The sequence below is a fragment of the Cryptomeria japonica genome, chromosome 10 (genome assembly GCF_030272615.1).
Source record: "Cryptomeria japonica chromosome 10, Sugi_1.0, whole genome shotgun sequence".
Lineage (NCBI taxonomy): Eukaryota > Viridiplantae > Streptophyta > Pinopsida > Cupressales > Cupressaceae > Cryptomeria > Cryptomeria japonica.
In genome coordinates, this window is record NC_081414.1 from 40,530,672 (window position 1) to 40,557,316 (window position 26,645).

At 40.1% G+C, this 26,645-nt stretch overlaps 1 protein-coding gene across 5 annotated transcripts in view; it reads left to right on the forward strand.

The window, feature by feature from the left end:
- LOC131062834 (coiled-coil domain-containing protein SCD2) overlaps positions 1-26,645 on the forward strand; it is a 197,152-nt gene that overhangs the window by 79,417 nt on the left and 91,090 nt on the right. For all 5 annotated transcript variants that reach the window (XR_009110966.2, XM_057996577.2, XM_057996579.2 and 2 more), the window contains exons 3-5: positions 1,559-1,634; positions 1,909-1,950; positions 2,159-2,221. Coding sequence is in view for 4 of the 5 variants with exons in the window: in XM_057996577.2 (XP_057852560.1) it covers positions 1,559-1,634; positions 1,909-1,950; positions 2,159-2,221 (181 nt within the window). In the remaining variant the exon portion in view is untranslated. The remainder of the gene's footprint in view (positions 1-1,558; positions 1,635-1,908; positions 1,951-2,158; positions 2,222-26,645) is intronic.

Consider the following 26,645-nt stretch of genomic DNA (forward strand, 5'->3'; position numbering starts at 1 on the left):
TTTCGCCAAGAGAAGGGTATATACATAACAACTTCAAGATGAAGTTAAACACAATTCATAACATTGCATAATAGCGATCTGCTCTTCCTATCTCTGCTCCTCCATTTTATGCGATCTATTCTGCTATCCTTAGACACCTTCTGCTGGTCTGCATTTTGGCGAACTCCAAGGGCTTATCAAGTTGTCAAGATTCTGATTCAGGCTGTTAAAGACACCTTCTGTTGTTTCACTCCTTTGGTCATCTACTGATTAGGGCTGCATCATCTATCATCATGGCAACTTGCTGTTAGAACAGCAATCAGAGATAAGTCTGTTACATTGTAATTGCCTACCATTGATATAATACATCTTAAAGTTTGAGGCTGGGTTTTTCACATCCAGGAGGGAGGTTTTCCCAGGGTATTGGTGTCTTGTGTTTATTGCTGTTACTGTTCTTGTTTCTTGTGTTTTATTACTGTCATTATTTATACATAGTCTGATTATATTCAAATTGATCAAATTAACACCTAATTGCTTTAAAATTAACACTTCTCACATGCATAATTATTGATGTTGAGTAAATGATGTTAATGTGATTGCTATAGTGTTAAATTGGTAAAAAATTGTTTTCTTCAATTAGTGTACAATGCCTATTTTTATGTTTTGATAACATGGTTTATCTGACTATGTATTGATTGTTTGTCAATCCGGGTGGTTATAAGAGTTAGTTGATGGTTCTGCTTCTCTTGGCAACTATTTGGTCCTTTAAATAAGTTTTGTATCATCAAGGAAAGCAATATAGTTTAGTTGAATTGAATTTACTTGTTGGCTAACCATCTGGGTTCTAATTTTGTAATAAATTCATGTGTGAATAAAGATAACTTTTACTCCTTTATTTGATATGCATTATTAATTTTGTTCATTATTTTAAGTATTCATTTTATCGGATATGAGTGTAAACAATAGGAAAATGGATAGTATATTGCTGTAATGCCAAATTGAATTTGGAGCAAGGCAATGTACAATCTTTATTGTTGAGGGGCACAAGTATATACAAAAATAATAGTTGCTAATTAATCAACCAGGTAAGTATACCTGACCAACTACCTAATTATACAATTGACTGTAACCATCTATTATGATAATCATTTATGCTAATAAATTTTGTGAATTATTATAAACATATTACAATAGTTTTATGATTATAATATTGCAACAAATCCTTGATATATAATCAGCTGGATATATTAATTTTTTTATATCAATGCTACAATCATCGTTTTCTGTTGCTTGAGATAAAATAAATGCTTGAGTTGCACATTCTATTAGCTATATGAAACTAAAATTACCTTTTATTAGTTGAAGATAACATTGTTGATTTTATCATATGGGTATGTGTAGTTCTACATAATGATATACACTATATTGCTTCTATAACTAGGATACAAAAACCTAACTATGCAAATAAATATATGCTTATGTGTCATTCTAGGTCACAGAAAAAAATTTAAACTTTTACATCAAATGATTAAAGAGTGTGCACACATTTGATTCCATTGGCACTGACTCTTTTTGGCAGATATTCAGCACATTTTCGACATGTGAAATTTCGAGAAAGTGACAAACTACGGGAGGTTTCCACCCTTCATGATGAGGTAAGCTTCATAATTTGTGTGAAATTATTTTAATTTTCTGTATCAGACCATATGCACTGAGAATAGTTTCAGATTAAGACTTCAAATCTGCTTTCAACAATTTTTAACAAGTTTCTTCTATTAGCTATAGGTTGTATAAAATGATAGTAATTAGCTAAACGTGTTTTTTTTTTCAATTGCATAAGAACTTTTTCTTTTCTTGTTTCTGTGGAAAGGGACATCTATTCCCATTTAAATCATTACATTTATTGCTGATTTTTACTAAACTTGCCAGGTTGATCTCCTGAAAGAGGAGAAGGAAAAGCTTCTTTACAAGGTTTGTTGTAGGCAGTTATAATGATGTTACGTACTTTACTGTCCTAGTCCTTGACTAAGCTTGTTCATTTTTTTCTCAAGTTTGAGAAATTTGGTATAGGTTGTCCAAATGGAGCTAATGATTATTCAATCTATCATCTATCTTTTCCCCAGTTATTCAATTTATTTTTAGATGTTTAAATTATTTTTTTTGAAATTGTACCATGTAGATTCAACTTGCTGAACAGAAATTCAAAGAACAAGAAGTCAGAGCAAGAGAGTGTGAAAAACAGGTACTTCTTTGTTGCAACAACGATTAAATGGAAGCATTCTTTCGATTCAAAACATGGATTGATTAGCCAATTTATTTAGTTCAAATTTAGTAGATGGATTGTATGAGATTCACAAACATTTGAGTGGGCCCTCCCCCCAATGCAGTACTAGATAAGTACAGACCATCAATCGGCATTGCTGTACTGTATTATATACATTGATTTTGAAGTTCCCAAATCATGAAGATATCCTTTAGGACTACTTATGGCCACTTTAATGTACTTGGTCATTTATCTCTTTTATGATATTGACCAACAACTTTTAGGGATTCCTCTATCATATCATTCATACCATGTGTTTATATACATGGTTTAAAAATTCGCTTGGAAAAACTTAATGGGCCCAAATTTGACTTGAACTTGCTGACTCAGTGAAAACTTAGCAAAATTTTAAAACATTAAACAACACATTAAAAAAATAATCTTAAAAGACATGCAAAAAATTGATTTTAAAGAATTGAAAGTAGTTTTTCATCCATTCATAGATCAACAAAGAAGTTTGTGATGCATCATTTTCATATGATCAAAAATTACAAATGCCTATTAATATTTTTTTCAGGCATATTATGAACAGCCATTGATTCCACTTGATGAAGAATATCTTTCTCAGGCATATTATGAGCAGCCACATCCAATGAAGCTCCAATTGATGCCTTGGCCTTGCCTTCTACCTCCTCTTATGCCATTATAACTACTGCTTATTTTGCTGATTCTCTTTCAATTTAAGCTAACTTTTCATCAAAAAAGAGGAGCTGCTAAAGCCTTTTTACATCATCAGCAATTCAATTTGAATATGGATCTATGTCATCAAGGTCAATCACATTGTCTTTGAACCTTCTCTGCACCTTTTTTGTGTAATGTTCCCACTTTGAAATAGAATTTAGTGGTAAATATTAATAATAAAATCAAAATTTAAAAGAACAAAAAACAATAAAAATAAAAATATAAAAGAATATAATTAAACATAATTAAAAATTTAATTAAGTTAATGAATGGACAAAAGGCATGAAATGATAAGTTGTGACTCTCCCAAATATGAGGTATAAAAGGGAGAAGAGAGCCTCATTTGAGAGGGGATAATTTGGGGAAATCAGAAGTGCAGAATAAGGAGATGTTGTGACCATCTCACACATTGCCCCATCAAAATGGGGACCCCTCTTTTTTTGGGTCTTGCTTTCTCTTTGCTTGTCTTTTTTCTGCTTGTTAAGTGTTTTGAGTGAATTAGTGATGGCCTAGGTTAGGTAAATTGGGGTTTCTTTTGAAGAGCTTGCCTCATAATTGTCCCTAGGGTTACTTTTAGGGCTGAGTTTGGCCTACGAATGGGGAAGTCATAGTTCTATGCCTAGAGTCTTGATGTGAATTTTAGCAAGACCTTGCCTTAGAGAGTCAAAGAATGTTATTTTGTAAAGGAGGTCTTGAGAGTTTGAGTCCAAATGAGTCAAGGATGTGGGTCAAGTTGTAAGTTGCTAGGCCAAAGTATTGTCTTCTATGGAGTTTGAGTTGATATGACGAAGCAATAATCGAAGTGTAGGCACGAACGATGAAGGCTAGCAAGGGCAAGTTGATTGAAAGACTGTCAAAATCGCTCCTGACCCTTCCAAAGGTACAGGAGCGAATCTCTTAAGAAAGAGATCATTACCCTAATTTGGGATGGATTCTTATGCTTCAAGACCTTGTTTGGTGCAAATACACTTGCCTATCTCTTTGGAGGAGTGTAATTGTGAGAGATAGATTTGAAAATTTGAGAGAGAGTTAAGAATTTGGACTTAAATGTCAAATTCGCTCCTGACCCTTCCAAAGGTACAGGAGCGAATTCCTCCTAAACTCTCTTTGCACTCCTAATTTGGATAAAATCTCATTCTAGAAAGGCAGGAATTGGAAAGAAATTAGCTTGAGTCCACCCTTGGAGGTACCTTTGAACAAACTTAGCCTTGGAAAGATAAGAATTTGAGCTCAAAAGTCAAATTCGCTCCTGACCCTTCCAAAGGTACAGGAGCGAATTCCTTAGAATCCTTTCTTACGCCTAGTTTGAGTTGAAAGCCTTGCCCCATGGCGATTGGAAGAATTTTGATGAATTGAAAGTGAATTGAGACCTAGTAGAATGCCTTTGAACCTTGAAAAGAGTAAGAGTTTGAGCTTAAAGAAGAATTTTGCTCCTGACCCTTCCAAAGGTACATGAGCTAATTCTCCTAAAACATATATTTGCTCCTTGTTTAGGTTAAAGTCTTTGTTCCTATGGCGTGATTGAGAGAGGATTAATGTATTAATGCCTTGAAAAGTGCCTTGAAAGCGAATTGAATACACTCGGACAATGAAGAAATTTGAAATTTGAGCTTAAAGAAGAATTTCGCTCCTGACCCTTCCAAAGGGTCCGGAGCAAATTCTCCTAAGAACCTCTCTTGGTCCTAACTTGGACTATAACCCTTGCTTCCAGGCCTCAATTGAAGGAAGAATGATCTATCCATGCCTTATAAATGAACTGAAGCAAACATGAAGACCAAAATGAGAGAAATTTTAGCCAAGAAGCAAATTTCGCTCCTGACCCTTCCAAAGGGTCCAGAGCGGATTCCTCTTGAGGTCATGTACCTTCCAAAGGTACCTAAGCGAATTTGTTAAGATTTGCTCCTTGACCCAAAATTTGAGCAAGGAAACCTAAAGGTGACTTGTTAGAATGATCTTAGACTAAGGCAACGTGGGTAAGGATGAAGATTGTATGATTGATTGATGTCTAAACCCAATCCCTCAAATTCGCTCCTGATCCTCTCTAAGGGTCAGGAGCGAAATCTTTGAAAGATCCTATTTTCCCACCTAAGACATTGAACGAATCGTATCCAAAGCTAAATTGAGGGCGAATCGACTTGATGGTGATAGAAGGAGGGTGGAAAAGACAAGTCCTAGGCAAATTGAGTATGAATAGAGTCTAGAGGAAGAATTTCGCTCCTGACTCTTCCAAAGGTACAAGAGCGAAATCCTTAGAAGGACTCCCTATTTCGCCTAATGCACTAAAAGGATCTTGTTTTAAGCTAAGATAGAGGCGAGTTGACATAATCATGATAAGAAGAGGGTTGGAAAAGTTAAGTTCAAGGCAAAGTAATGACCAAAGGAAGAATTTCGCTCTTGACCCTTCCAAAGGTACATGAGCGAACTTCTTGGAAGGACATAATACTCCACCTAAGACATTGAATGTATCTCGCTTGGAGTAGATTTTGAGGGTAAAATAACATGATGTTGATGGGAAAAGATTTCAAAGGTCAAGTCTAGGACGAAATCATGAGAAATAGAAGAAGAATCGGGCAAAAAGGCTAAATTCGCTCAGGACCCTTCCCAAGGTACCAAAGCGAAATGCATTGAAGAAGGGAATTTCGCTCATGTCCCTCTCTAAGGTACACAAGCGATGTTGTTGTTAAACACATATACCTCTTAAGGAAAAAGGGCAAAAGCGTATGGTAAAGACTAAATGGATAAGAGGCTAGATGCAAGTCGGCCTAGGAGCAAACAAATTGGCTAAGGAACATTGATGCATTGATAAACCAATTTCACCTTTTTGGCGCCAAAACAAGTTTGAAATTTTGGTTAGAAAGTCGGCCAAGTTAAAGGAAATGCGATGGGTTTTATTCAAGTCAGCTTTCATCTAGAAAGCACATCTCCCCATGAAGGCACCTATAAAGGAGGATTGATCATTGACCATTTATCATTCATTCAAACAAATTTTCTTTAAGGCGAATTTAAGAGCAGATTGAGAGGGCGATACTCAGCAGTTGGAAGGAGAAATCCAGACTTGACAAGTGCAAAGGCCAAATTTTATATATTCATGAAAGCGAATTCCAAAGGCATGATAGTGATCTTTTCTTAGCCTATACCTGGTGTAATAAAAGCAGATTAATGAGAGGAAACTTTCAACAGTAAAGAAGCAAATTCCAGACCTATCAGCAGTCTTCATATTTTTTTTATTCGCCAAGGCATCTTCTTAAAGACAGATTTAGTAGCTAAATTGGTGAGTGGAGAGGTAAGCTTCAGATTTGGGAGGGTAAGTTTAGAGAATACTGATCCTTCTAAAGAGACTCTGATATATTTAAGGTGCAGGTCTGAATTGTTTAAGGAAGCTATCTTGTGAAAGCATCACTTGGAAGGGAGGTGAATTCAACAGCAACTTACCGTTTACCCATCTTTTTCAGGTCAATATCTTTGAAATCAAGATTAAGGTATGTGCAATCCGATTTATTTGAGGGAGTTTTCATGAAGATCTGATTCAGTTCAATATCAATTATTTTTGAGAAGTTAAGTCTTCATGATATAGCTTGATTCATATGTGATGTCGATTTGAAAATTTGTAATTTTAAAGCTTATTCTTTTGATTTTCAAATTGAAGTTCATAGTATAGGCATAGTTGTCATTTTAAGGTCTTGAATTGATCATACTTGTGACCTATCCCTTTAAAACCCTAACTTAAGGTATCTATATAGGTGATAAATGGCAAACCCCAAGGCAAGCGGATCCTCTACTCGGCAAGCCCTCATTAAGGAAGATCAAAGGAGTGATGACTTGGAGACGAGGATCACGTCCAAGTGGAGCAATGTCGGAGACACCAACTTAGGAAACTTCAATGTGAAGAAGTTTCGAGAAGCACCTTACATCGGCAAGCCATCACCCATAGCCAAGAAGATAATTGAGAATGGAATCATCAAGGCAGCAGGTTTCCCTCCCGCAATCAGGTGTCATGAGCTAATGATCAAATGTGCCAAGCACTATGATTTGCATTCAATGACAATTGTGGCCAAGGATGGGACTGTCCTCACCTATCTCTCAAAGGGAGCTATAAGTGAAGCTTTTCATCTTCCAAATCAGAGAGATATGATTTACAAGAGCCTAGAAGGAGCCAAGTCTATCTACGAAGATGATCTTGATACTTGTCTAAATTTCGTCAATAAGAATTGTTTGCTCAAAAGTAGGCCTCGCCTGAATAAGATACCCAATACACCTCACAAAATTGATTTCCAAGAAGAATTCAGAGACTTGATAACCATGCTTAATCGAGTTGTAGGTGCCTCTCAAGCCTTCTTTTTCGACAAGTGGATGTTCTTCTTTATACAAGTGATCGTTCAAGGGAAAGGGATGTTCAATTGGGCCAGGATTATCAGTAACAACCTAGACGTGCAGTTGAGAAGGTTAGCCCCTACTAAATCATTCCACATGAGCTCATATGTTATATATTCTCTAGCCAGATGTTATTAGTATGAGAGACTACCACACAGAGGCGTTGTTGGGAGAGGGCTTGGAGAGATAAGAGTATGTGTGTTAGGGGTAAATAACGTATGCTAGTAAGAATAATATTTATAAGTGTGTTATGTTTATGTTTATGTTTGTCGCCAAAAGGTTCTTGTCGGGTAGTTGGGAGTTGGTGACGGTTGGCAACTTGACCACCCGTCGGGTCTATATATTGTTTGGGTGGAACCTCAGCAGGGAGATTATGTATGGACAATCCTGGACATTGGAATAAAGATACAACTTTCTGGTCTAATTATTATCATTTGTCATTTATGTTCTGATGTACAATTATTCTGTTTCATGAATGCTTGGTACGAGCGGGAAATACTGTGTTATCCGATCATTCACCAACTATACATTTAGGATGAAACATTTTGGCGCCGTTGCCTGAACGAACCTAGAGATAACTATGGCGGCAGGTGGAAGCAATTAATGGGCCGACCGTTTAACCAACAATTAATTGTTGTGGACAGCGACAAGCACGAAGAGAGTACCGCGGAATAGGAACGAGAGGATCAGTTGACGACAGACTTGCTGGAGTTGTGGGACGTGTCGATCACGCAGTACGTGCAGCGAGAGGCTCAGGAGAGAGCCGTCTCGGAAGGCACGGTACGTGGTGAACTCACTGTCAGCACCCCTGTCTTTGACCTACTCAGGAGTATTCCAAGGTTACTCGCCAGAAATTTGATTGCACTCCAAGACCAAAGGGAGGAAACGACAAAGGAACTTCGGCGGCAACAAGTTCTCCGACAGTACGAGGAACGGAGTCGTAGGGAGGAAGAGGAGAGGGAGGCCAGTCGGCGCCATACCTCTGGCACTTGATGCCCCTACGGCCGAACAAAGACAGATGTACCACTACTACCGAAGGAGTAAACGAAGGAACTGTACGGAGATCTCTCCGTATAAAAGAATAGGCTAACAAGAGATGATGACTAAGAGAAGTTGCCGACTCGAGGAGTCCGGAGCACAACAGAAGTCGGAGTGTGAGTCGGAGTCGTAGTCGGGAGAGGCCAAAACCATGTACGTGGAAGGAGTTGGCCGAGGTCGCCAAGAACCTACCACTTCCAGACGTAGCGGAGGAAGATCTCGCTGACTAGGCCCCACACTCGACGTCAAGTGAAGAAGACTCCAGAGCCGAATCACAAAGCACCCAATCGGAATTTTCCGAACAAGGAGAGGAGGCAATACGAGACCAGCACAAGGAAATCGCCACTATTTTCGAAGCAACGTCTGGCATTAAAAACTTGTCCTTGTCGGAGAGAATCGAAATAGGAAGATTGGATCCAGAAAGCCCGGGAAGGAGGGACTATAGAAGTGAAGGTGACCAAAGCCTGGTTGGCAGGGGCCCAACCAGACCAAGAGCATACGGTACCCTCCGGACACATAGTACCTTTCCGGCATATAGCCATTTCCAGGCACTGCATAAAACCGCACAGAAAAGAACGATGGCGCACACCCCGGAGAAACAAAAACTTCCAAAATTCATGGGCGATGGGTCAGAGGACCCCGTATGACATTGCAAGACATGCGTAACCATCTGGGAAGCAAATGGCCAGGATGACCGGGACTACTGGGTGAAGGCATTTCCGGCCACTCTACGAGAAATAGCTATTGACTGGTACATAGACCTCGATGCTCAGCATAAAATGTCCTGGAGCAATCTGAGGAAGGCCTTCGAGGAAGAATTCAAACTCCTACGGGATGACAACGAAATTGTGGCAGAAATTTACAACACCAAACAAGGAAAAAATGAAAGTGTGCGCGCATATAACAGAAGCCTGAGGGAACTACTTAACAAAATGGAGAATCAGTCGGCAGATGGCCTCAAGAAGCGGTGGTTCATGGAAGGATTGGTACCATCCCTGAGAAGGACGATGAAAGTGGTCCCTCTGCCATCGTATGATGAAGCCTACAACCGCGCCATGGATATTGAAAGTGAAAACAAGACATCTCGAGGGAAGCGACGAACCAACGATGGTGACAGCACAGACGACAGCGTGTTGACGTGTATTTTGTACACCATCATACACAGAATAAAATACCTAAGGGCATCTTATCCTCTCTTGAGAAAATAGTCTCTAACTGCTGAAGATTCGCGTAAAGGATCAGTTAGGTAGACTCCAAGGTTCTTTTAGTGGGGTCTCCACGTGTGGACAAGCTCCAGTGGTATGATGTGATTTGCTGGAATCACAAGGGGACTTACATTGAACTTCCGATCTGCTTTGCTGGACACAGGCTCTTACTAACTTAGATTTGAAAAAAATGGAAAAAGGATAAGGGCGAAGAGAGGATCTAATCCTAATACTAAGAATGTAGGAGCAATGATTTGATTTTTGACAAAACTCTAACTAGATCTTGTTTTGACATCAATGGAACATCTACACAAGACTAGTGCGATCTTCTAAGGGAGCTTTATGATGTTCAAATCATCACCGCAGGCATAGATACCATCCAAGTTGATGCATATCAATGAAGAGGCGACAAATTGAAATTGAGCTTAAGCTGAATGATTCCAGTTGACTACGCAAGGCAAATTTGCAATCAACAAATTGCTAGTAGTATGGATATATGAATTTCACCATCAATCAAGCACATTTCCTCCATTCATCTAATTATCTACCATCTAAGATTGAAGACTCAACAAGAAACCATGCAAATTGCAAGAAAACGACATATTTCACCATTACTTCAATGAAAATGGAGTTTGTTTACAATCAATGGCAACAATTTCTTGCCTTGTCCTCCTATTCTACTCTAATTGCTACTCTATCAACTATATTCTAACTCTTCCAACTATTTACAACTCTCTCTCTAATCATCTAAAATTAACCCTTACAAAATGAAATGCCTGGGCTTATATAGTGCCCACAATACAATTTGATGGCTTAGATCAATTCAAGATCAATGGCCAAGATTTTACAATGAAAACCCTAATTAGGGTTTGTTACAACCATTACATAACATTTAATGCTTGACCAATGATAAAATTGTATTGCTTGGACACATGTCCCTTTTAGAAAAATCGACCAATGGATAGCCGGGGTAGGTACATCGGAGTTTGTGCCACCTTCCATGAGTTAAGTACATTGAATCTGGACATGCTAAGATGGACTTCACTGATTGGAGAAATGATGACTAGGACGCCACCTCATCTGACACTTGAAGCTTGCTAGATATTCAATTTGATGTCGTTGAGAGGCTATCTTTAATTAACTCTTGTTCTAACTCCTTTTGTCCTTGATGTGCAGGATGACGATGTACCTCGCCTTGGAACGCTGGATTGAAAGAGGTCGCCCATGTCCTGGCTAAGACCGTCCCGGCGAAGACCGTCCTGGCGAAGACCGTCCTGGATCCGGCTTGATTTTCCTTGAAGAGACCTCCATTTGATGCCTACACAACATTTCAAAATTAGTACCATGATTTTGCAATACATAACATAAATTAGAGAGCAATTTTTTAGGAAACTTAATGATAAGTCCTTTATTAATCATTTCCTAAAAAACGATTGAGCTAAGGAAAAACAAAATTTCAAAATTTCAAAATTTAAGCTACAATAAATCCATATCGCCATACCTCTCTTGAGAGCCTAACTCTAGAATGCAAAATAAAGGAATTCGCCTAGGCAAAATTTGAAATTCGATAGTCTTGATGTGATCTTCAAAAGAACGTTCCTCTTATCAACTTCGCCACCCTTCAAGTCTTGGACGTGATTTCCTCTTCAAGTTAGCAATTTCGCCATCTTTGATATGTCTTTGACGTCCTAGGCAACTTCGCTCAAATGGAAACTTCAAGTTCGCCTCTCCTTTGGATAGTAATTTCGCACCACCTTTGATTGAATTCGCTCCTCTTCTTGAATGATAATTTCGCCCTTCCTTTGTATGAAATTCGCTCCTCTTTTGCCTTCTCCAAGTTGCATATGAGAGATGATAAATGATGATGTGAAAATGAAATAAACACCTTCCTTTATAGGCGCTCACCTTCATATTGACCTTAGGCCGACTTTTTGCAAAATATAGCAATTAAAACGATTTTTAAATAAATAATAAAGGCCGACCTTGACAAAATAAACCCAAGCGCTCCCTTTTGATTTTTATTAAATTAATAATTAATTATTAAATGCCTTTATTTTTAATTAATAAATTTCGATTTTTTACAAAGGCAAAAAATAATTAATAAATACATACCATGCGCTATTTAAATGCTTTTAATTAAATATCGATTTTTTTCCAGCATTTAAATAAATTTAAAAAATGTTTGTTTAGCGCCCAAAAATGAAAAAGTGGGAAGATACGTACCTCATCGCCCTGGTCCCTGACTGAGGGACAGGAGCGATTTTGCTCTTGTGGGCCTCATTTCACTTCATCACCTTCGAAAATTATATTCAACGGATTCGCAATGCCTCCTTTCATTCATTCATGCCTTGAGATCGGTTGAAATTTGGCGAGAAAATCATCTACAACAAAAATCGCTCTGGTCCCTTCCTGAGGGACAGGAGCGAACTTAAGCATTTTGGTCCTTTGTTGACGTTTGATAATCTTCAATTTGTCTTCAACGGGTTCGATTGACCTCCTTTCTTGCCTTCGAACATAAAATTTGCTTGATCTTTGCCCAGATCGTACCTTATGAAGAACTTCGCTCTGGTCCTTCAGTGAGGGACAGGAGCGAATTTGACCCTCTAGGCAAAACTTCATCATTTCATTGTTTTTTGATCAAGTCTGGATGTTCTATCATGCTCATTTCGTCCTTCACCATGCCTTTGATGTCTCGATTCGTCCAAACAAGGTCAGGAATGGCTCAACTAAGCATTTTCGCTCTGGTCCCTTGGTGAGGGACACGAGCGATTTGCCTTGGTCCCTTGGAGAGGGACACGAGCGCATTTCGCTCTGGACCCTTGGAGAAGGACACGAGCGAAATTTGACTTTTCGCACTCTCAATCAGGACAATTTTAATGGAATATAACATTTAAGTATAAGTGACATTTCCTTCTATGTTTCTTCTTTCTTATACTTTAAGTTATATTCCATATATACTTTCAGGATGTTTGAGAGTGGTTTCAGACCTCCAGGAGTTATATTGCAAAATCTAGTTTTTGGAGGTTTTTTCAGTTTCTAGACTTAGTCAAATTCAGGATCAGGGCATTCCAGACTTAGCCAAATTTCAGGATCAGGACCTCACTCAAGCCGGACTTGCTTATCCATGTGATCTCCCCGACAGCACTTCAAGTTATATTCATTTGATAAAATGTACCTCTTTGGACCTTCTCACATCGTCAAGACGTTAAAATCTTGCAAGGACAAAGCAAAATTGGATTTGTAGCTCCGGTCCTTCACTGAGGGACAGGAGCGATTTAGGCAATTAGCACTGTTATGGACGTCCCAAAAATCTTCAATTTATATTCAACGCATTTATCTCATGTTTTTCCTTGTTTTTGAACGTAAACTTGCCTTGACCTTTGTCTGGATTTTGCATAATGAAGGAAATCGCTCTGGTCCCTGGGAGAGGGACGAGAGCTACAAGGTACCTCGCCCTGGTCCCTTGGAGAGGGACAGGAGCGATTTGGTCAATATAGGTCATTCTCCTTCGTTTTTGCATCTCAAATTATATTCATTTGGCAAAGCATCTTCCTTTGGACGTCCTCAAATCATTAAGTCATCAAAATCTTGCAAGGACAAGGCGAAATTGAATTTGTAGCTCCGGTCCTTCACTGAGGGACAGGAGCGATCTTTCCCCTGGAGGCATTTCTGTGCTCATGAAAATCTTCAATTTATATTCAATGGAAAGATCTCGCCTTTCTCCATCACTTCCAATTCGTAATTCATCTTGACCCTGCAGGAATAGTAAAATATTTGAAAACGAGCTCCCGTCCTTCACTGAGGGACAGGAGCGATTTTGCTCCTACAGGCCAAAATAACATGATTTTACACATTTTATCACTTCACAAGGCAAAAACAAATCATTTGAGATGCCTAGGATCAAAAATCAAAAATGTCAAAATTTGGTCAAAAAAAATATTCAATTGGACAAAAATTCACATTTCATCTTCAACACTTAGACAAATTTAAGCTCTGCATCAACATTCCAATTGAAAATTAGACCATTTTGGCGAATTCATTGCATTCAAAATTTGCATTCTAGAAAAGGAAATTCAAAAAGCTCCCAAAAGCGACTGGATTTTGGTCCGAAAAGACGATAATTAAAACCCTAAGGCTTGACCCTAAATCCAGACAACTAACAAACTAACAAAACCCTAAAAAAGCAAAGCGAAAACGAGCAAAACGAGCAAAAAAAACATGGGTCCCCATTTGCAATGGGGCGATGTGTGAAAACGTCACAACACAGCGATGGAGGATCCAGAATAGTGCAAGCTCTCCGGAAGGATATGATGAGGATGATGGAGGAGTTAAAAGGTGACAAAGAAAGTGATAGGGAAGGAAAAGAACTATGGTGTACTGACTGCAAGACTGAAGGACACACTAAAGGAAGTTGTCCCCGTAAAGTTTTCTGTGACATCTGCCAAGTAACGGGACATTCCACTAAGGAATGCCCGTACAAATTGAAAGCACGGAGCACACAAGTGCTCTACTCCCAACCCGACCAAACCACACCGCCGGCGACACTGCTGAAGCCAACAACAAACTCTGACGCCTCACCTGGAGGGTACAGAAATAATTGGCGGGGTAACAACAGATCCAATAATAACATACCAAGGAGCAAAATTCAATACGACGGGAAGGGGCAACCCATGATTCAGTGTAGGAAGTGCAACGAATGGGGTCACTTTGCCCGAGAATGCCAAAACGGAGGTGATATAGGAAGTTTGCTGTGTAGATGGTGCGGTACAGGAAATCACGAGGACATAGATTGTCCAAAACAAAAAGGGGTGAACATGCTTGATGTGGAAGGATCAAGAGAAGATGTACTGGCAATCACAAGGTTACAGAACAAGAAAGCCATGTACCCGGACCCTCGCATAGAAAAAGAAAGGCTCCAGGAGGCAAGGGCGGATATCGAGCGGGCGATGGCTGGAGAGCAGAGGGCCTTGCATCTGGCTACCGATACACCAGTCCGGTTGGAACCAGAGAAAACTATCATCAAGTAGATGTTACAAACCACAATACCCGTACGGGTGTCTGACCTTCTACAGACCATGCCACAGTTAAGGATGGCTTTGACAAATGTAACCGGGGACACTACCCTCGGTCAGGAACACCAAACGATGGCAAAATCTAGTACGGACCCGGTGAATGAATCTGGTACGGATGCCATGAACCCTATGCTACTCATGGTGGGCATCAGACGGAAACCAGCAGTGGTAGAGATGGATATATTGGGACAAAAGCTTACAAACACCATTGTTGATGGTGGGTCCGGAGTCAACGTACTATCGGAGGGAACTTGGCGAAGCCTTGGTAAGCCGACACTCTGGCCACCAGCCTTCCACCTGGTAGGTGAGGATTAACACAGCATCAAACCCCTTGGTACCCTCATGGCACAAAAGGTGGTAATTGGGATGCAGCAATTCCTTGTGGATTATGTAGTTATTCCACTAGAAAGGAAAGCGTACGACGCTCTTCTAGGAAAGGGGTGGCTGATCATGGCCAAAGCTAACCACAACTGGAAAAGGAATACACTCTCAATCAAGAACGACGGCCATAAGTATGTAATTGATCTAAGGAACCAGTTCGTTAGCGAAGAGCTCGCGTCGTCGGATTCTGACTTAGATTATTCAAATCAATGGGAGTGGGGTTTCGATGGAGACAGAGGAGGGAAAGAGCCCGACGAGGAAGGAGTGTTGGAACTGGACGGATGTTTCGAGGATGGAACTAGTTCAGTGGCGGGACTTTTTCATTGGCAAATGGAGGACTATGAGGTCTTCCACCCAGAATATCACATGCTGCAAATATGTGAGATAGGAGAATCAAGCGACGGGATGGAAGAACAATCCTTTCCCCCGGAGTACGGTAGATACCAAGAAGGAATGGCAAGAATGGACGACACACCGGCCCACCAGTTTGAACGAGATAAACCCATCAAGTACAAGGAACGGGGTGTGGAGAAGGTTAATCTGGGCAATGAGGTAGAACCACAGGTGATACTGGTAGGAGATGACTGGAACCCTGTGCTAAAGGCAGCAGCCTTCAAGATATTTCTGGAATATAAAGACGTCTTTGCCTGGACCTACAAAGACTAGAAGCGGGTACCGTCGGAGCTACGCGTGCATTGTATAACCCTCGTACCAGGAGCCCAACTGGTACGAAGGAGGCCGTACAGGATGAACAAAAATTACGCAGCCAAAGTAAATGAGGAGATCAATAAAATGTTAGAAGCAGAAATACTGTACATTGTACGGTCAACAAGTACGGTCGAAACATAGGCGCGAAGCACCATTCCATACGACAAGGTGAGGAGTCCGTATGATGTACGACAGAGCACCATTCCGTATGCGGCACGATAGAGCATCAACCCATACGGCGTACCTCACCCGTATGTACCTAGTTCAACCAACCCGTACGACGCAACTCATCCAACCATTCTGTATGGTGTAGTCCGTTCATTTGATCCGTACATCGTACGACATAAACGACATGGAGAAAAGGGTACGGTGTACGGTGAAACCGTACGGCGGATATGGCACAAGAGACATCATACGACATACATGAAAGCCTTACAGACATTGTACATGAGGCATCGTATGGTATACAGGGATGCAATCAGGGAGATGTCGTTCGACCATGCTACAGGTACGACAACCAAAGGCGAAAGCCGTACGACAACCAAGAGAAATCCGTACGGACCACAGGAGAAATACCATACGGTCAAGGAAGCAATATATCAAAAACTCGAAGGCATCAGCTTTGAGTTGGATGAAGGGAGTCTCAAGCCACACACCTATGCATCGTACAACCAAGAGAGAAGCACAAGTCTGTATGAAAGAACAAGTCATAAAACACAATTCCCGTATGGGAGAATGCACCTTGATTAGAATTTTGACTTCTTTGGCCTTGTTCCTGATGTCTTAAAAAAGAAGAAAATTGATGCACGCCTTGGAGTTTCGTGTGGGTTTGAAGGTTGTAATTTGGTGTTGGCGGCGGGGGCGCTGCCCCTCGACCCCGCCTGTACTACGACAGGGAGCGTGCCCTGGGCGCTGCCCCGGAACCCTGCCCCTCGACCTCGCAAGGGGCTCTGCCCCTTGAGCCCGTTGGGGGCGCTGCCCCCAGACCCCTGCAAGGGGCGTTGCCCCAAACCCCCATTTGATTTGGCAGGTACACTACACAGCGCATCCGACAAGAAAATGGAGGAAACTGGACACATCCATGGAGATTGAAGAGCTTAGCAGTGCAGAAGATTCGGAGGTGGAGGAGACAGAAGAGCAGGAAAGCGATGATGAGGGGTTCCATTTGTCAGGACACACAGCTGTGAAGGAGGAAGAGGAAACAGAGTCGTGGCAGCACGAAGAAGAGGAAGAGGAGGAGCAACAGGGAGGACTACGGGCTCAATGGAAAAGTACGAGGGTAAAATTCACACCCTCGAAATTATCTTCGGCACACTTGGTACCACAGGAAGCACTTACGGTGGTCAGCGCTGTAGGGGACGTACGACCAGTAGGGGTGTTGTTCTGAAAAATCAATGAAGGGGAACCACCAGCGCAGCGGCGGGTATCATTACCACAAAAACCAGTACTGGCGTCAAAAACCACGGAGGGTACCAATACGGTAGACCAGACAGTGGTAGGGGAGGCCGTACTAGGAAAAGATAGAATGGTCGAGCAAGGAATTGGTACGACATATCCAAGTTCTGGCACGAAAGACATTGGTACGATACCAGTAGGTACTTGTACAACATCAACAGGTATTGGTACATTGTCAGTAGGTACTGGTACGGTTCCAACAAGTACTGGTACGACTGCAACTGGTACTGGTATGATACTAGTAGGAACATGTACAACGAGAATTGGTACGGTACTAGCAAGTACTGGTGTGGCTCCAACAGGTACTGGTACGGCTCCAGCAAGCACTGGTACATTACCAATAGGAACTGGTACAACAAGAACTGGTACGATACCATGTACTAGTACGATGCCAGCAAGAACTAGTACTGTGCCAACGGGAACTGGTATGGTGCTAGCCAGAACTGGTACGGTGCCAACAGGTGCTGGTACGGTACCAGCAAAAACCGGTATGGTAACAACAAAAATCGGTACGGTACCAGCAGAAACTGGTACGAGTGACTTGGAGGCAGAAACCAGTACGGTACTAGCAAAAACAGGTACGGGTGACTTGGAGGCATTAGCAGCCCAAGTGGCAGAGCTCACCTTACAGCTGGAACAGAAAGATAAAAAGCTACTGGAAGCTGCTCACATGGTAAAGAAAGCACGGGAACGACAGCTGCTGGCGGAAAAGAACCTAAAACTTCAGGCCGGACTGCAACCTCCTCCTGCGGCCACTACAGGGATGCCTCCTCCCTCTTCTCGGTCTTAGCTATGTTTTATATAATTCAGTTTCTCTTGTCTGAGTCATCTGGAAGACGACTACGTTTTTTGGGGGGCTAATGTTAGGGTTAAATAACGTATGTTAGTAAGAATAATATTTATAAGTGTGTTATGTTTGTCGCCGAGAGGTTCCTGTCAGGTAGTTGGGAGTTGGTGACGGTTGGCAACTTGACCAACCGTCAGGTCTATATATTGTTTGGTTGGAACCTTGGCAGGGAGATTATGTATGGACAATCCTGGACATTGGAATAAAGATACAACTTTCTGGTCTAATTATTATCATTTGTCATTTATGTTCTGATGTACAATTATTCTGTTTCATGAATGCTTGGTACGAGTGGGAAATACTATGTTATCTGATCATTCACCAACTATACATTTAGGACGAAACAATGTGATCCCTATGCCCAATTATATCATCCACCTAAGAAGTACTACAAGCTAGTCAACAATACTTTCACAATGCATATCACCAGGAAGCTACAAGGAGGATTTCATCAACGACTGTCTCCAGAAGCACAAGAGCTCGTGAAGAAACATGGTGCGTGGTTCATTCAATTTCCTAAATTCACCTACATCGGAATTCATGGATGTCCCTTACCTCCTTATATGTTGCCAAGGTATCCTACAGATAGGGTAGTACTACTTGAAGTGACTAGACAATTGGCAGCGTGTGCTAAGGCATCAAGACATAAGCATGGGAATGGTATACCTATACCTATTTCACATGGAAATTCAATTGAACTTTGTTCTAACTTTCAAGCAGTTGAAGATGCAGAAAAGGAACTATCTCTCTATTCATTCACATCTTTTGCTTCGAGAGATAATTTTGATCCTCATGGTCATGTGGAAGAAACTACAGGGAAGAAGTACAAGCATGTATTGCAAGTAGAAGACTTTTGGATGAATGTTCAGGATGATGTAGAGGTAAAGAGAAAGATGCACTCTCGATTATCCCTCGATCTCATCAAGAAATGTAAGATCTATAGAGTAGCAGATCAAGAACAGGACATTGGCAGATATCTTCAACCTTCCTATGAGAAAGCAGACAAAGAAGTGAAGATCGATTGGGATGACCAAGAGGTCATAGACTTGAGAGCATTGATGGATCCAGTTTTGAGTTGTACTCGCAGATGGGTGGATGTCTAGCATCAAAAGTTGAAGGAACAAAACATAGCTATGACATTCAGTTTGGAAACAAGAACGGAAGAACGAGAGGCGAGTACAAGTGAGAACACTTCTCATTCTAAGGGGTTGAAGAGAAAGGAGGGACCTGAAAAGAGAGAGTCATCCAAGAAGAAACAAAGAGTAAATCCTGATCATCCTCCTAGTGCTTCCTCTAGACATGAAAAAGAGATAAGTCAAGGAGAGGATCAAAGAGAGAAGGTGTATGAGATAGATGAGTCCACAATACAGAATGGTAAACAAGACAAAGGAAGGACACCTCAGTAATCATCAAGTCAGTCTCTTCCTCTCCAAGTTTGTGATAATGATCAGCAAGAAGAAAGAAATGATGATGAAGCGACATCCCCTTTTAGAGGTGAGCAGCCATTGCCTGAGGAAATGCAAGTAAAAGAAGGAAAATCTTCCATTCCAGATTGGCTCAGAGAAAGACTTACAAGAGAAGTTGTAGTTGAAGAAGAGGAGCAAGTATTTGATTTGGAGAGTCTTCTAAGCAAGTCTCAAGAGGGGATTGAAAAGAAGAAAGCTACAAAGATATTCAAGGTGATAAGAGATGATACAAGCTCCCAGAAGATATAGATAGCGACACCAGCAGTGGACATGTATGATGATGAGATCATGGCGGAAGAATATGATTTGGAGACTTTTGATCTTGGTCCACTTACCTCCGAGCAAGCCATGGAAGATGCGATTGATTCAGTGAGGGCAGTCAATGATAAGCTAAAAGAAGAGACAGAAAAGAATAAAAGGTTGGAAAGGGAGAATAATGCTTGGAGGAATTATTTTAGTCAGCTTACTGAGCCATTAGGGTGATAGGATCCAGTAGTCTCACCCTTTGCAGGCACTCCCTCTTGAGTCAATAAATCAGGTGGAAAAGATGAAGAACCCAGCCCAACTCATGGATACATGGATTGATAGATCCTACATGGTAGCCAAGGAATTTGTCGAAAGAATGATGAAAACAATCCACAGGGCCATCCAAGTCCTTGAGATCATTCATAATCTAGTGGTAATTGTTGATGCATTCACTCACACTAGAGATATTACCATCCCAGTATTGCAAATAGTAAGGATGACATCAGGACAAGTTTTAGCACAAGAAAGGATAGTTGATGGTGGGCCTCATAATCTCCTACAATGGTCAACTTTGCTTCAAATGAAGGAGGTTCTATTCAAGGACATCAATAGTATGTGCAGCCAAGTTGAGGACACTATCCATCCTATTTAGGATAAGGTGTTTGATGTCCTATGTGCAATCCTTGATTGAAGGATAGAGATTGAAATAGATGTGCATATACAAGAGTTGCAGGACAAGATCAAGGTCATCTTTTGTAGAGAGGACAACATGACCACATAAGAGCAACGAGATCAGATGTATACTACTATGTTCATGATTGAGAGAACAAAAGAGCTGGAGCACGGAAGGGAGTTGACTCTTCTTGCGGCCTTTGATGAGGTCCTTCACTTGGAGGAACGAATGAAGAACCTGTCCGAGATTCCCATTGCAGACATTGAAGGGATTACATCCAGATTCATTGAATATGCCAGAAAGGAACAAGGAAAAGGGAACAAAATTCTAGATGAAAAGTTGTTATGAAATGATGTGGCAATTCAATCCCTATTGGAGGATGCTTCCTCGTTATTCGTGCCAATTTCTATTGGCTATGTTATGATAATGCTTATCTAAATAGGGTTATTTTTGTAACAAACCCTAATTAGGGTTTAGGTGTCAAAATGATCTTCTTTAAATCTGGGCCATTCATTGTATTTGAGAATGCTATATAAGCTCTCACTCATTTCATTTGTAGGGAGAATGTTAATTTAGCAGAGAAGAAGAGTAGTTATTCATAGAAAGTGCAAATTTGGTGAAGAGAGAAAGTTGAACAATTGTTGTTATATTTTGCTATGAGATTAATGAAACATTGAAGTTATGGTGTTTTATTGCAACCTTTGTGGCTTCTTGCATGGTTGTTCATCTTCTTGAATCACTTTATTGAAGATAGTATTTAGATGTTAGAGTTAGATTGAGTGATAAATGTTGTGCTTGATCTTTTAGTGAAGCTGATAGTCCAAACCACTAGCCTCTTACTGATTGTAAATGCGCCCTATGTGGTCAACTGGAAATATTGAAATTGTTTAAAGTTCAATCACTACACGAGTGTTGATATGCACTCTATTGATGGTATCTATTTTCATGAATGATTTGAAAATCTTTGAATTCCCTTAGAAGATCGCACCGATTCCAGTAGAGTTGTTGTTCTGTGGCAATACTGAAATTGGTAGAGTTTCACTAAGATTTCCCTCCATTTAGTCATTCATAGGCTTAGTTTAACACAGTCCTCTCTAATCCCTTATCTTTTGTCTTTTTTTTTGAAACATCGGTTAGTTTTAGGAAAATCTTGTTCCTCGTTGGTTCAGTAGTTGCAAGAACCAACTTTCATAGAAAGTACGTAAGGCCCCTTGGTGAAACAACAAACACAACGAACACTGGTGCTTACCACATGTAGAGAACCTACATACCAGAACCTTGGAGTTGCCTCGATTGTTCCTTAAGCGAAATCTTCAGCATTTGAGGAAATTTTGTTCAAGAGAGCATAAGGTACCTTTGGGTATTTTATTCTGTGTTTGATTGTGTCTAAAAGACACATCAACAGGAGATAATATACTAAGCACTTCCAGAGTTCAGTAAATAAGAACAATCGGTATGCATCCCTATTGACATACACATAGAATCTTGAGGCAATATTTATGATAATGTATCTGCATACAACATGTATATGTTTTCTGATTATCATGTAGACATTATGCATATTTATACTGGTTAGTACTCTACAAATTCACTATATCATTATCCATCTAATGAATCACATATTCTGAGTGTTGCTGGTATGATGGAAGGGGGAGGAATTACAGTTAGGATAACGGTGTTGGGGTGATCTCATAGGCACACCACCTCATGGTTTAAGACTAGGGAGTCCCATAAGGCCAAGGGGGTACAAGGGTGCTTCCCTTGGGCCTATGAAGAATAGGCTTCCTGGGCACCTTACTGTGACTACCTGTTGTGCGAATCGCACACCCATCCCTGTCTTGGACAGGGACCCCCAGTTTGTGCCTTTCTGTCCTGATCCTGAAATTTGGCTAAGTCTGGAATTCCCTGATCCTGAAATTTGGCTAACTCTGAAAACTGAGGAAACCTCCAAAAACTAGAATTTGCAATATAACTCCTGGAGGGCCGAAACCACTCTCAAACATCCTGAAAGTATATATGGAATATAACTTAAAGTATAAATACTTAAATGTTATATTCCATCTGCTCAATTTCGGACCCAGAAGCCAAAAGTTGAAAAGGTTAACAGTTGCCAAAAGTGTTTCAAGGTCCGAAATTCACTTTAAGCATCATTTTCAGACCCTGGGGCCGAAATTTCTAAATATGGCAAAATCGCAAAAGGTGTTGTGAGGTCCGAAGGTCCAAAAATTTTAAGTGCGATTTTCGGACCCCTGCTCCGAAGTTTAAATCGTGAAATGTTTTAAAACGCAAAGTGCTTTGCTCCGAAAAGTCACTTAAGTCCCTCTTTTCGGACCCTTGGAAGAAAATAAAGAAAGCAAGTAGTTTTAAAACGGACGCTTCAGGTCCGAAAACCCGAAATATCCATTTTCGGACCCCTGGGTTTAAAAGCGCGAAATATAAAAGGACGCACTAGGTCCGAAAACTAGCGAAAGCGCTTCAAGCCCCGAAAAACACTTAAACACCCAATTTCGGACCCTACCTCCGAAGTTCACTTGAAAATCGCGAAATTTCCAAACGCGCTTTTAGGTCCGAAATCTGGGTAAATTTGCCAAAAGACGTTTAGCATCCCTACCTCCGAAGTTCATTTTAAAATCGCGAAAACTCAGAAATTTGTAAAATCGCCTTCAAACTCCGATTTTGTAAACATGTTTAGGTCCGAAGTTCACTTATATTGCAAAAGGTGGTTTAGCTCCGAAAATGAGAATTCGCCAAAAACGTGAAAGCTCTGAAAATACACTTAAGTCCCCATTTTCGGACCTTGGGGCGAAATGTTTGAAAATCGCAATTTTGCAAAATATGTCATAAGGTCCGAAATTCGCCTTAAGTCCTCATTTTCGGACCCTGGGGCGAAATGTGAAATATGTGAAAAACGTGAAGAGTTGCAAAGTGGCCCTTAGCTCCGAATTTGCCTTTAAAATTCGCAAAAAGTTCAAATGCTCCGAATTTGCAAAGAATGCCAAAGGTCCGAAGTTTTTGCAAATTTCAAAGGTGCCCTCTGTTCTCCGAAATTTACCAGAAAAGCATGAGTGTTATGATTTTAAAATTTGCAGAAGTTCTCCAAACCTCCAGAATCGCGCCATAAACCCATTTAAAACGTCCAACACTCGAAAGGTAAAATCACGCAAAAGTAAAAGACAAAGGATCAGATTTCACAATCGAAGAGAAAGAGAAGCATTTTCAAGATACATCCCGCAAAGAGCTTCTCAAGCCAGACGTCGTAATTAAATTTAATGTTTGTTAAATTAAATTATTTAATTTTCCAAATTAATTTAATTAAGTGAAATTGATTGATCGCAGGACGTCATCGAAGAACTAGGAGAAAGACCTGAAACGCAAATCGAGGAAGGATCGCAATTCAAGGCCAGGCGCTGAAGATTGGAAAGAAAAGATACAGGAGCGCAAGAGCAACCAAACATTGGGAATCGTGCCGTTGAACATAGATGAAGTCCACTGGCGAAATTGGAGGCAAAAAGAAAAAGGACACTCTGAATGCTGCAAGTGTATGCATTCTCGAGAAAAGAAGCACATAGTTGGATTTAAGTCCAGAAATTCAGTTTTAAAGCTGAAATTGCTTTATTGTAAACTGCCTATGGGTCCCGTGCAAGATATTTTTGTGGATAACTATTCCCAACCACCAAGAAGATTGGATAGACCCAAAATAAAGCCAAATAGTGGCAGGTAGTTGAGATAGTTGCTGGTTGGATAACTGAGAATTAATTAGGCATGGGTCAAGGCTGCCAGCTTCCGGAAGGCAGATCAGGGCCCTTGGATGCAGTCCATCCTGGCCTTTGATTCAAAATTGTAATATCTATAAAAGGCAGAGGCCTTTCTTTTGTAAAGGGTTAGAAATTGCTAGATAGTTAGATTTTAGAGTTAGAATAGGTTAGATCTTAGCAGTAGCATAGAGATGCTGCAGGAATTGTTGTAATAGGCAGTTGAGATCAATATATGAACATTGATTTGGTGTTTATTGTCTTGTTTTCATCCTGTTTGCATGGTTTCTTTCAGCATTTTAGATAGATCTTTCTATTTTGGGTGTGCAGGTATTTGATAGATTCGGGCTCATACCACTGAGGATATACTGATTGTGTATCCTTTTGTGTGGTTAACCTGAGCCTTCGATTGTGCTTAGTTCAATTGCAGGTGTCCGTCTAAGCTGCGCCAGAATTGGGTGCTTAGCCGTGCGTCTCCAATCTGAAAATCTTCCAAGTTCCTTTGAAGATTGCACCGTTCCTGCAAGGTTGTGAGCCATTCTGGCCAAGCAGGAATTGGTTATGTGGAATCCGTCTACCCGCATACCCGTGTTGTTAGTTTTAGATCTCCTAACCCTTTCCTTTTGCTCTTTATTGCATAATTCGAGAATCACAGCAGACTAGCTTGTTGCCAGTTAAACGTAAGTCCCCCTTGTGTTTCCAGCATAAACACATCAAGCCACTGAGAGATCCCGCAGTCAAGACCTGACAAAAGAAACCTTGAGGTAGTCTCCTTTGATCAAACTTAGAAAACAGCATTAGAGACTTCCTTATCTCAAGAGAGAGTAGGATAATCAGTCGGCTATTCTATTCTGCGTTGGCCGTATGGAGTTTGCAGCAATGCGATTTCGTCCACGTCAACACTACCCCCCTCCCTCTGTCATATTGGATGAAGAAGTAGATGTGGAACATAGGATAGGTATGACAAGTGGGGTCAAGGGGGTTTTGACTGCCCTTGAGCCTAGTTGGGGGAGTCTCTTGTGCACCACACTTGTTCAATCTACCCTATGTTCAATACATGAATACATCTTTAACCAACTGATATCTTACTTAGCACAGATAATAGAACCTGCTAGAATCATTCATGCAACTCTGTACATAGATTTCATTTCTCCTAACCTGTTTGCAGGACTCTACTGCAGATCTCCAGGTATTCCTAAATCCATTACACTCTATTTAGAACACAAGACAGGTATTCATTTATATGTTATTCTGAAAAGTTATTATTTAATCTTATTACCTATGAATGTAGACGTTATTATACTAGCTTATCTAAATAATAATTAGTGTTGCTGCTTATATATGTCGGTAATGTTAAAATTAAATTTCCTTGTACTTAGATAGGACTGTTATTTTCTGGGAAATTCTAGGGAAGGGACATTACATTTTGCATGCAGAGAAAGATTGTACTGCACAAAAGCAAGGTTATTCATCTACTTTTGAGTCAATCTATTGAGTTTTTTGGTGTGAATGGTCTCAAATGTGCCCCATTCGTCGTCATACCTAGAAGTACACTAGGGCTGAGATAAAATGTGGGTGGTGAGCTTTTGAAGATTGGTTGTTTTTGCACAATTATCTTTCCACCACAAATTTAGAGAGCACAATTTATAACCATGTACAAACTTCATAAATTAAAAGATAAAATAAAATTTAAACTTATTAAATTAAAGTCTAAGAATTATCTTTTTTATCTAAAGTAATTTGTACCCATAAGAATTATATTTTTTGTCTGTAGTAATTCGTACCCATAGTTTTATTTGCTTCATCTTGGAACCATAAAATAAGTTTATAAAATAAAGAAGTTGTCTTTCAAGCATGAAGTTGCCACTACAAAAAAATTAAGTTCGAGTGTTTGGTATATCATTAGGACTAAAGCTTCTAAAGTGTTTTCAAAATATTTAACATGATTAAAACTCTAGAAAAGCTTCATTCAAATCATCCAAAGCTGCCTATCCTAAATTAATGCTAAATATAGTCTGTGCTATTTTGAGCCGTCACATTTTTAGAGAAAATAACATTTGTAGGGATTTACTATTTTTAGCTGCCTCTGTTTTTAGTCGAATGACCTTTTTGGGAAGTCTAATTTTAGCCCACACTAAAACTAGCTCATGTTATTTTTAGTAGCCATCCTTTTTAAAAAAAATATCATATTCTAGGATTTTCTATTCTAGTTAGAGATATTTATAGCCTACTATTTTTAGTGCAAGAAGCTTTTTGAGGATTCAACTATTTTTAGATCCTTTTTTTTATTCTCATTATATGATAGTTATGAGCATAAACTGATAGTTTGGAATAATTTGTAGTATCAATATAATTGATAGTTGCATGTTTTGGTTCAATTATTAGTATATAGGATAATTTGTATAAATGCTTGTATTCATGCAATCCAACTATTCCTAGAGTAGAAGT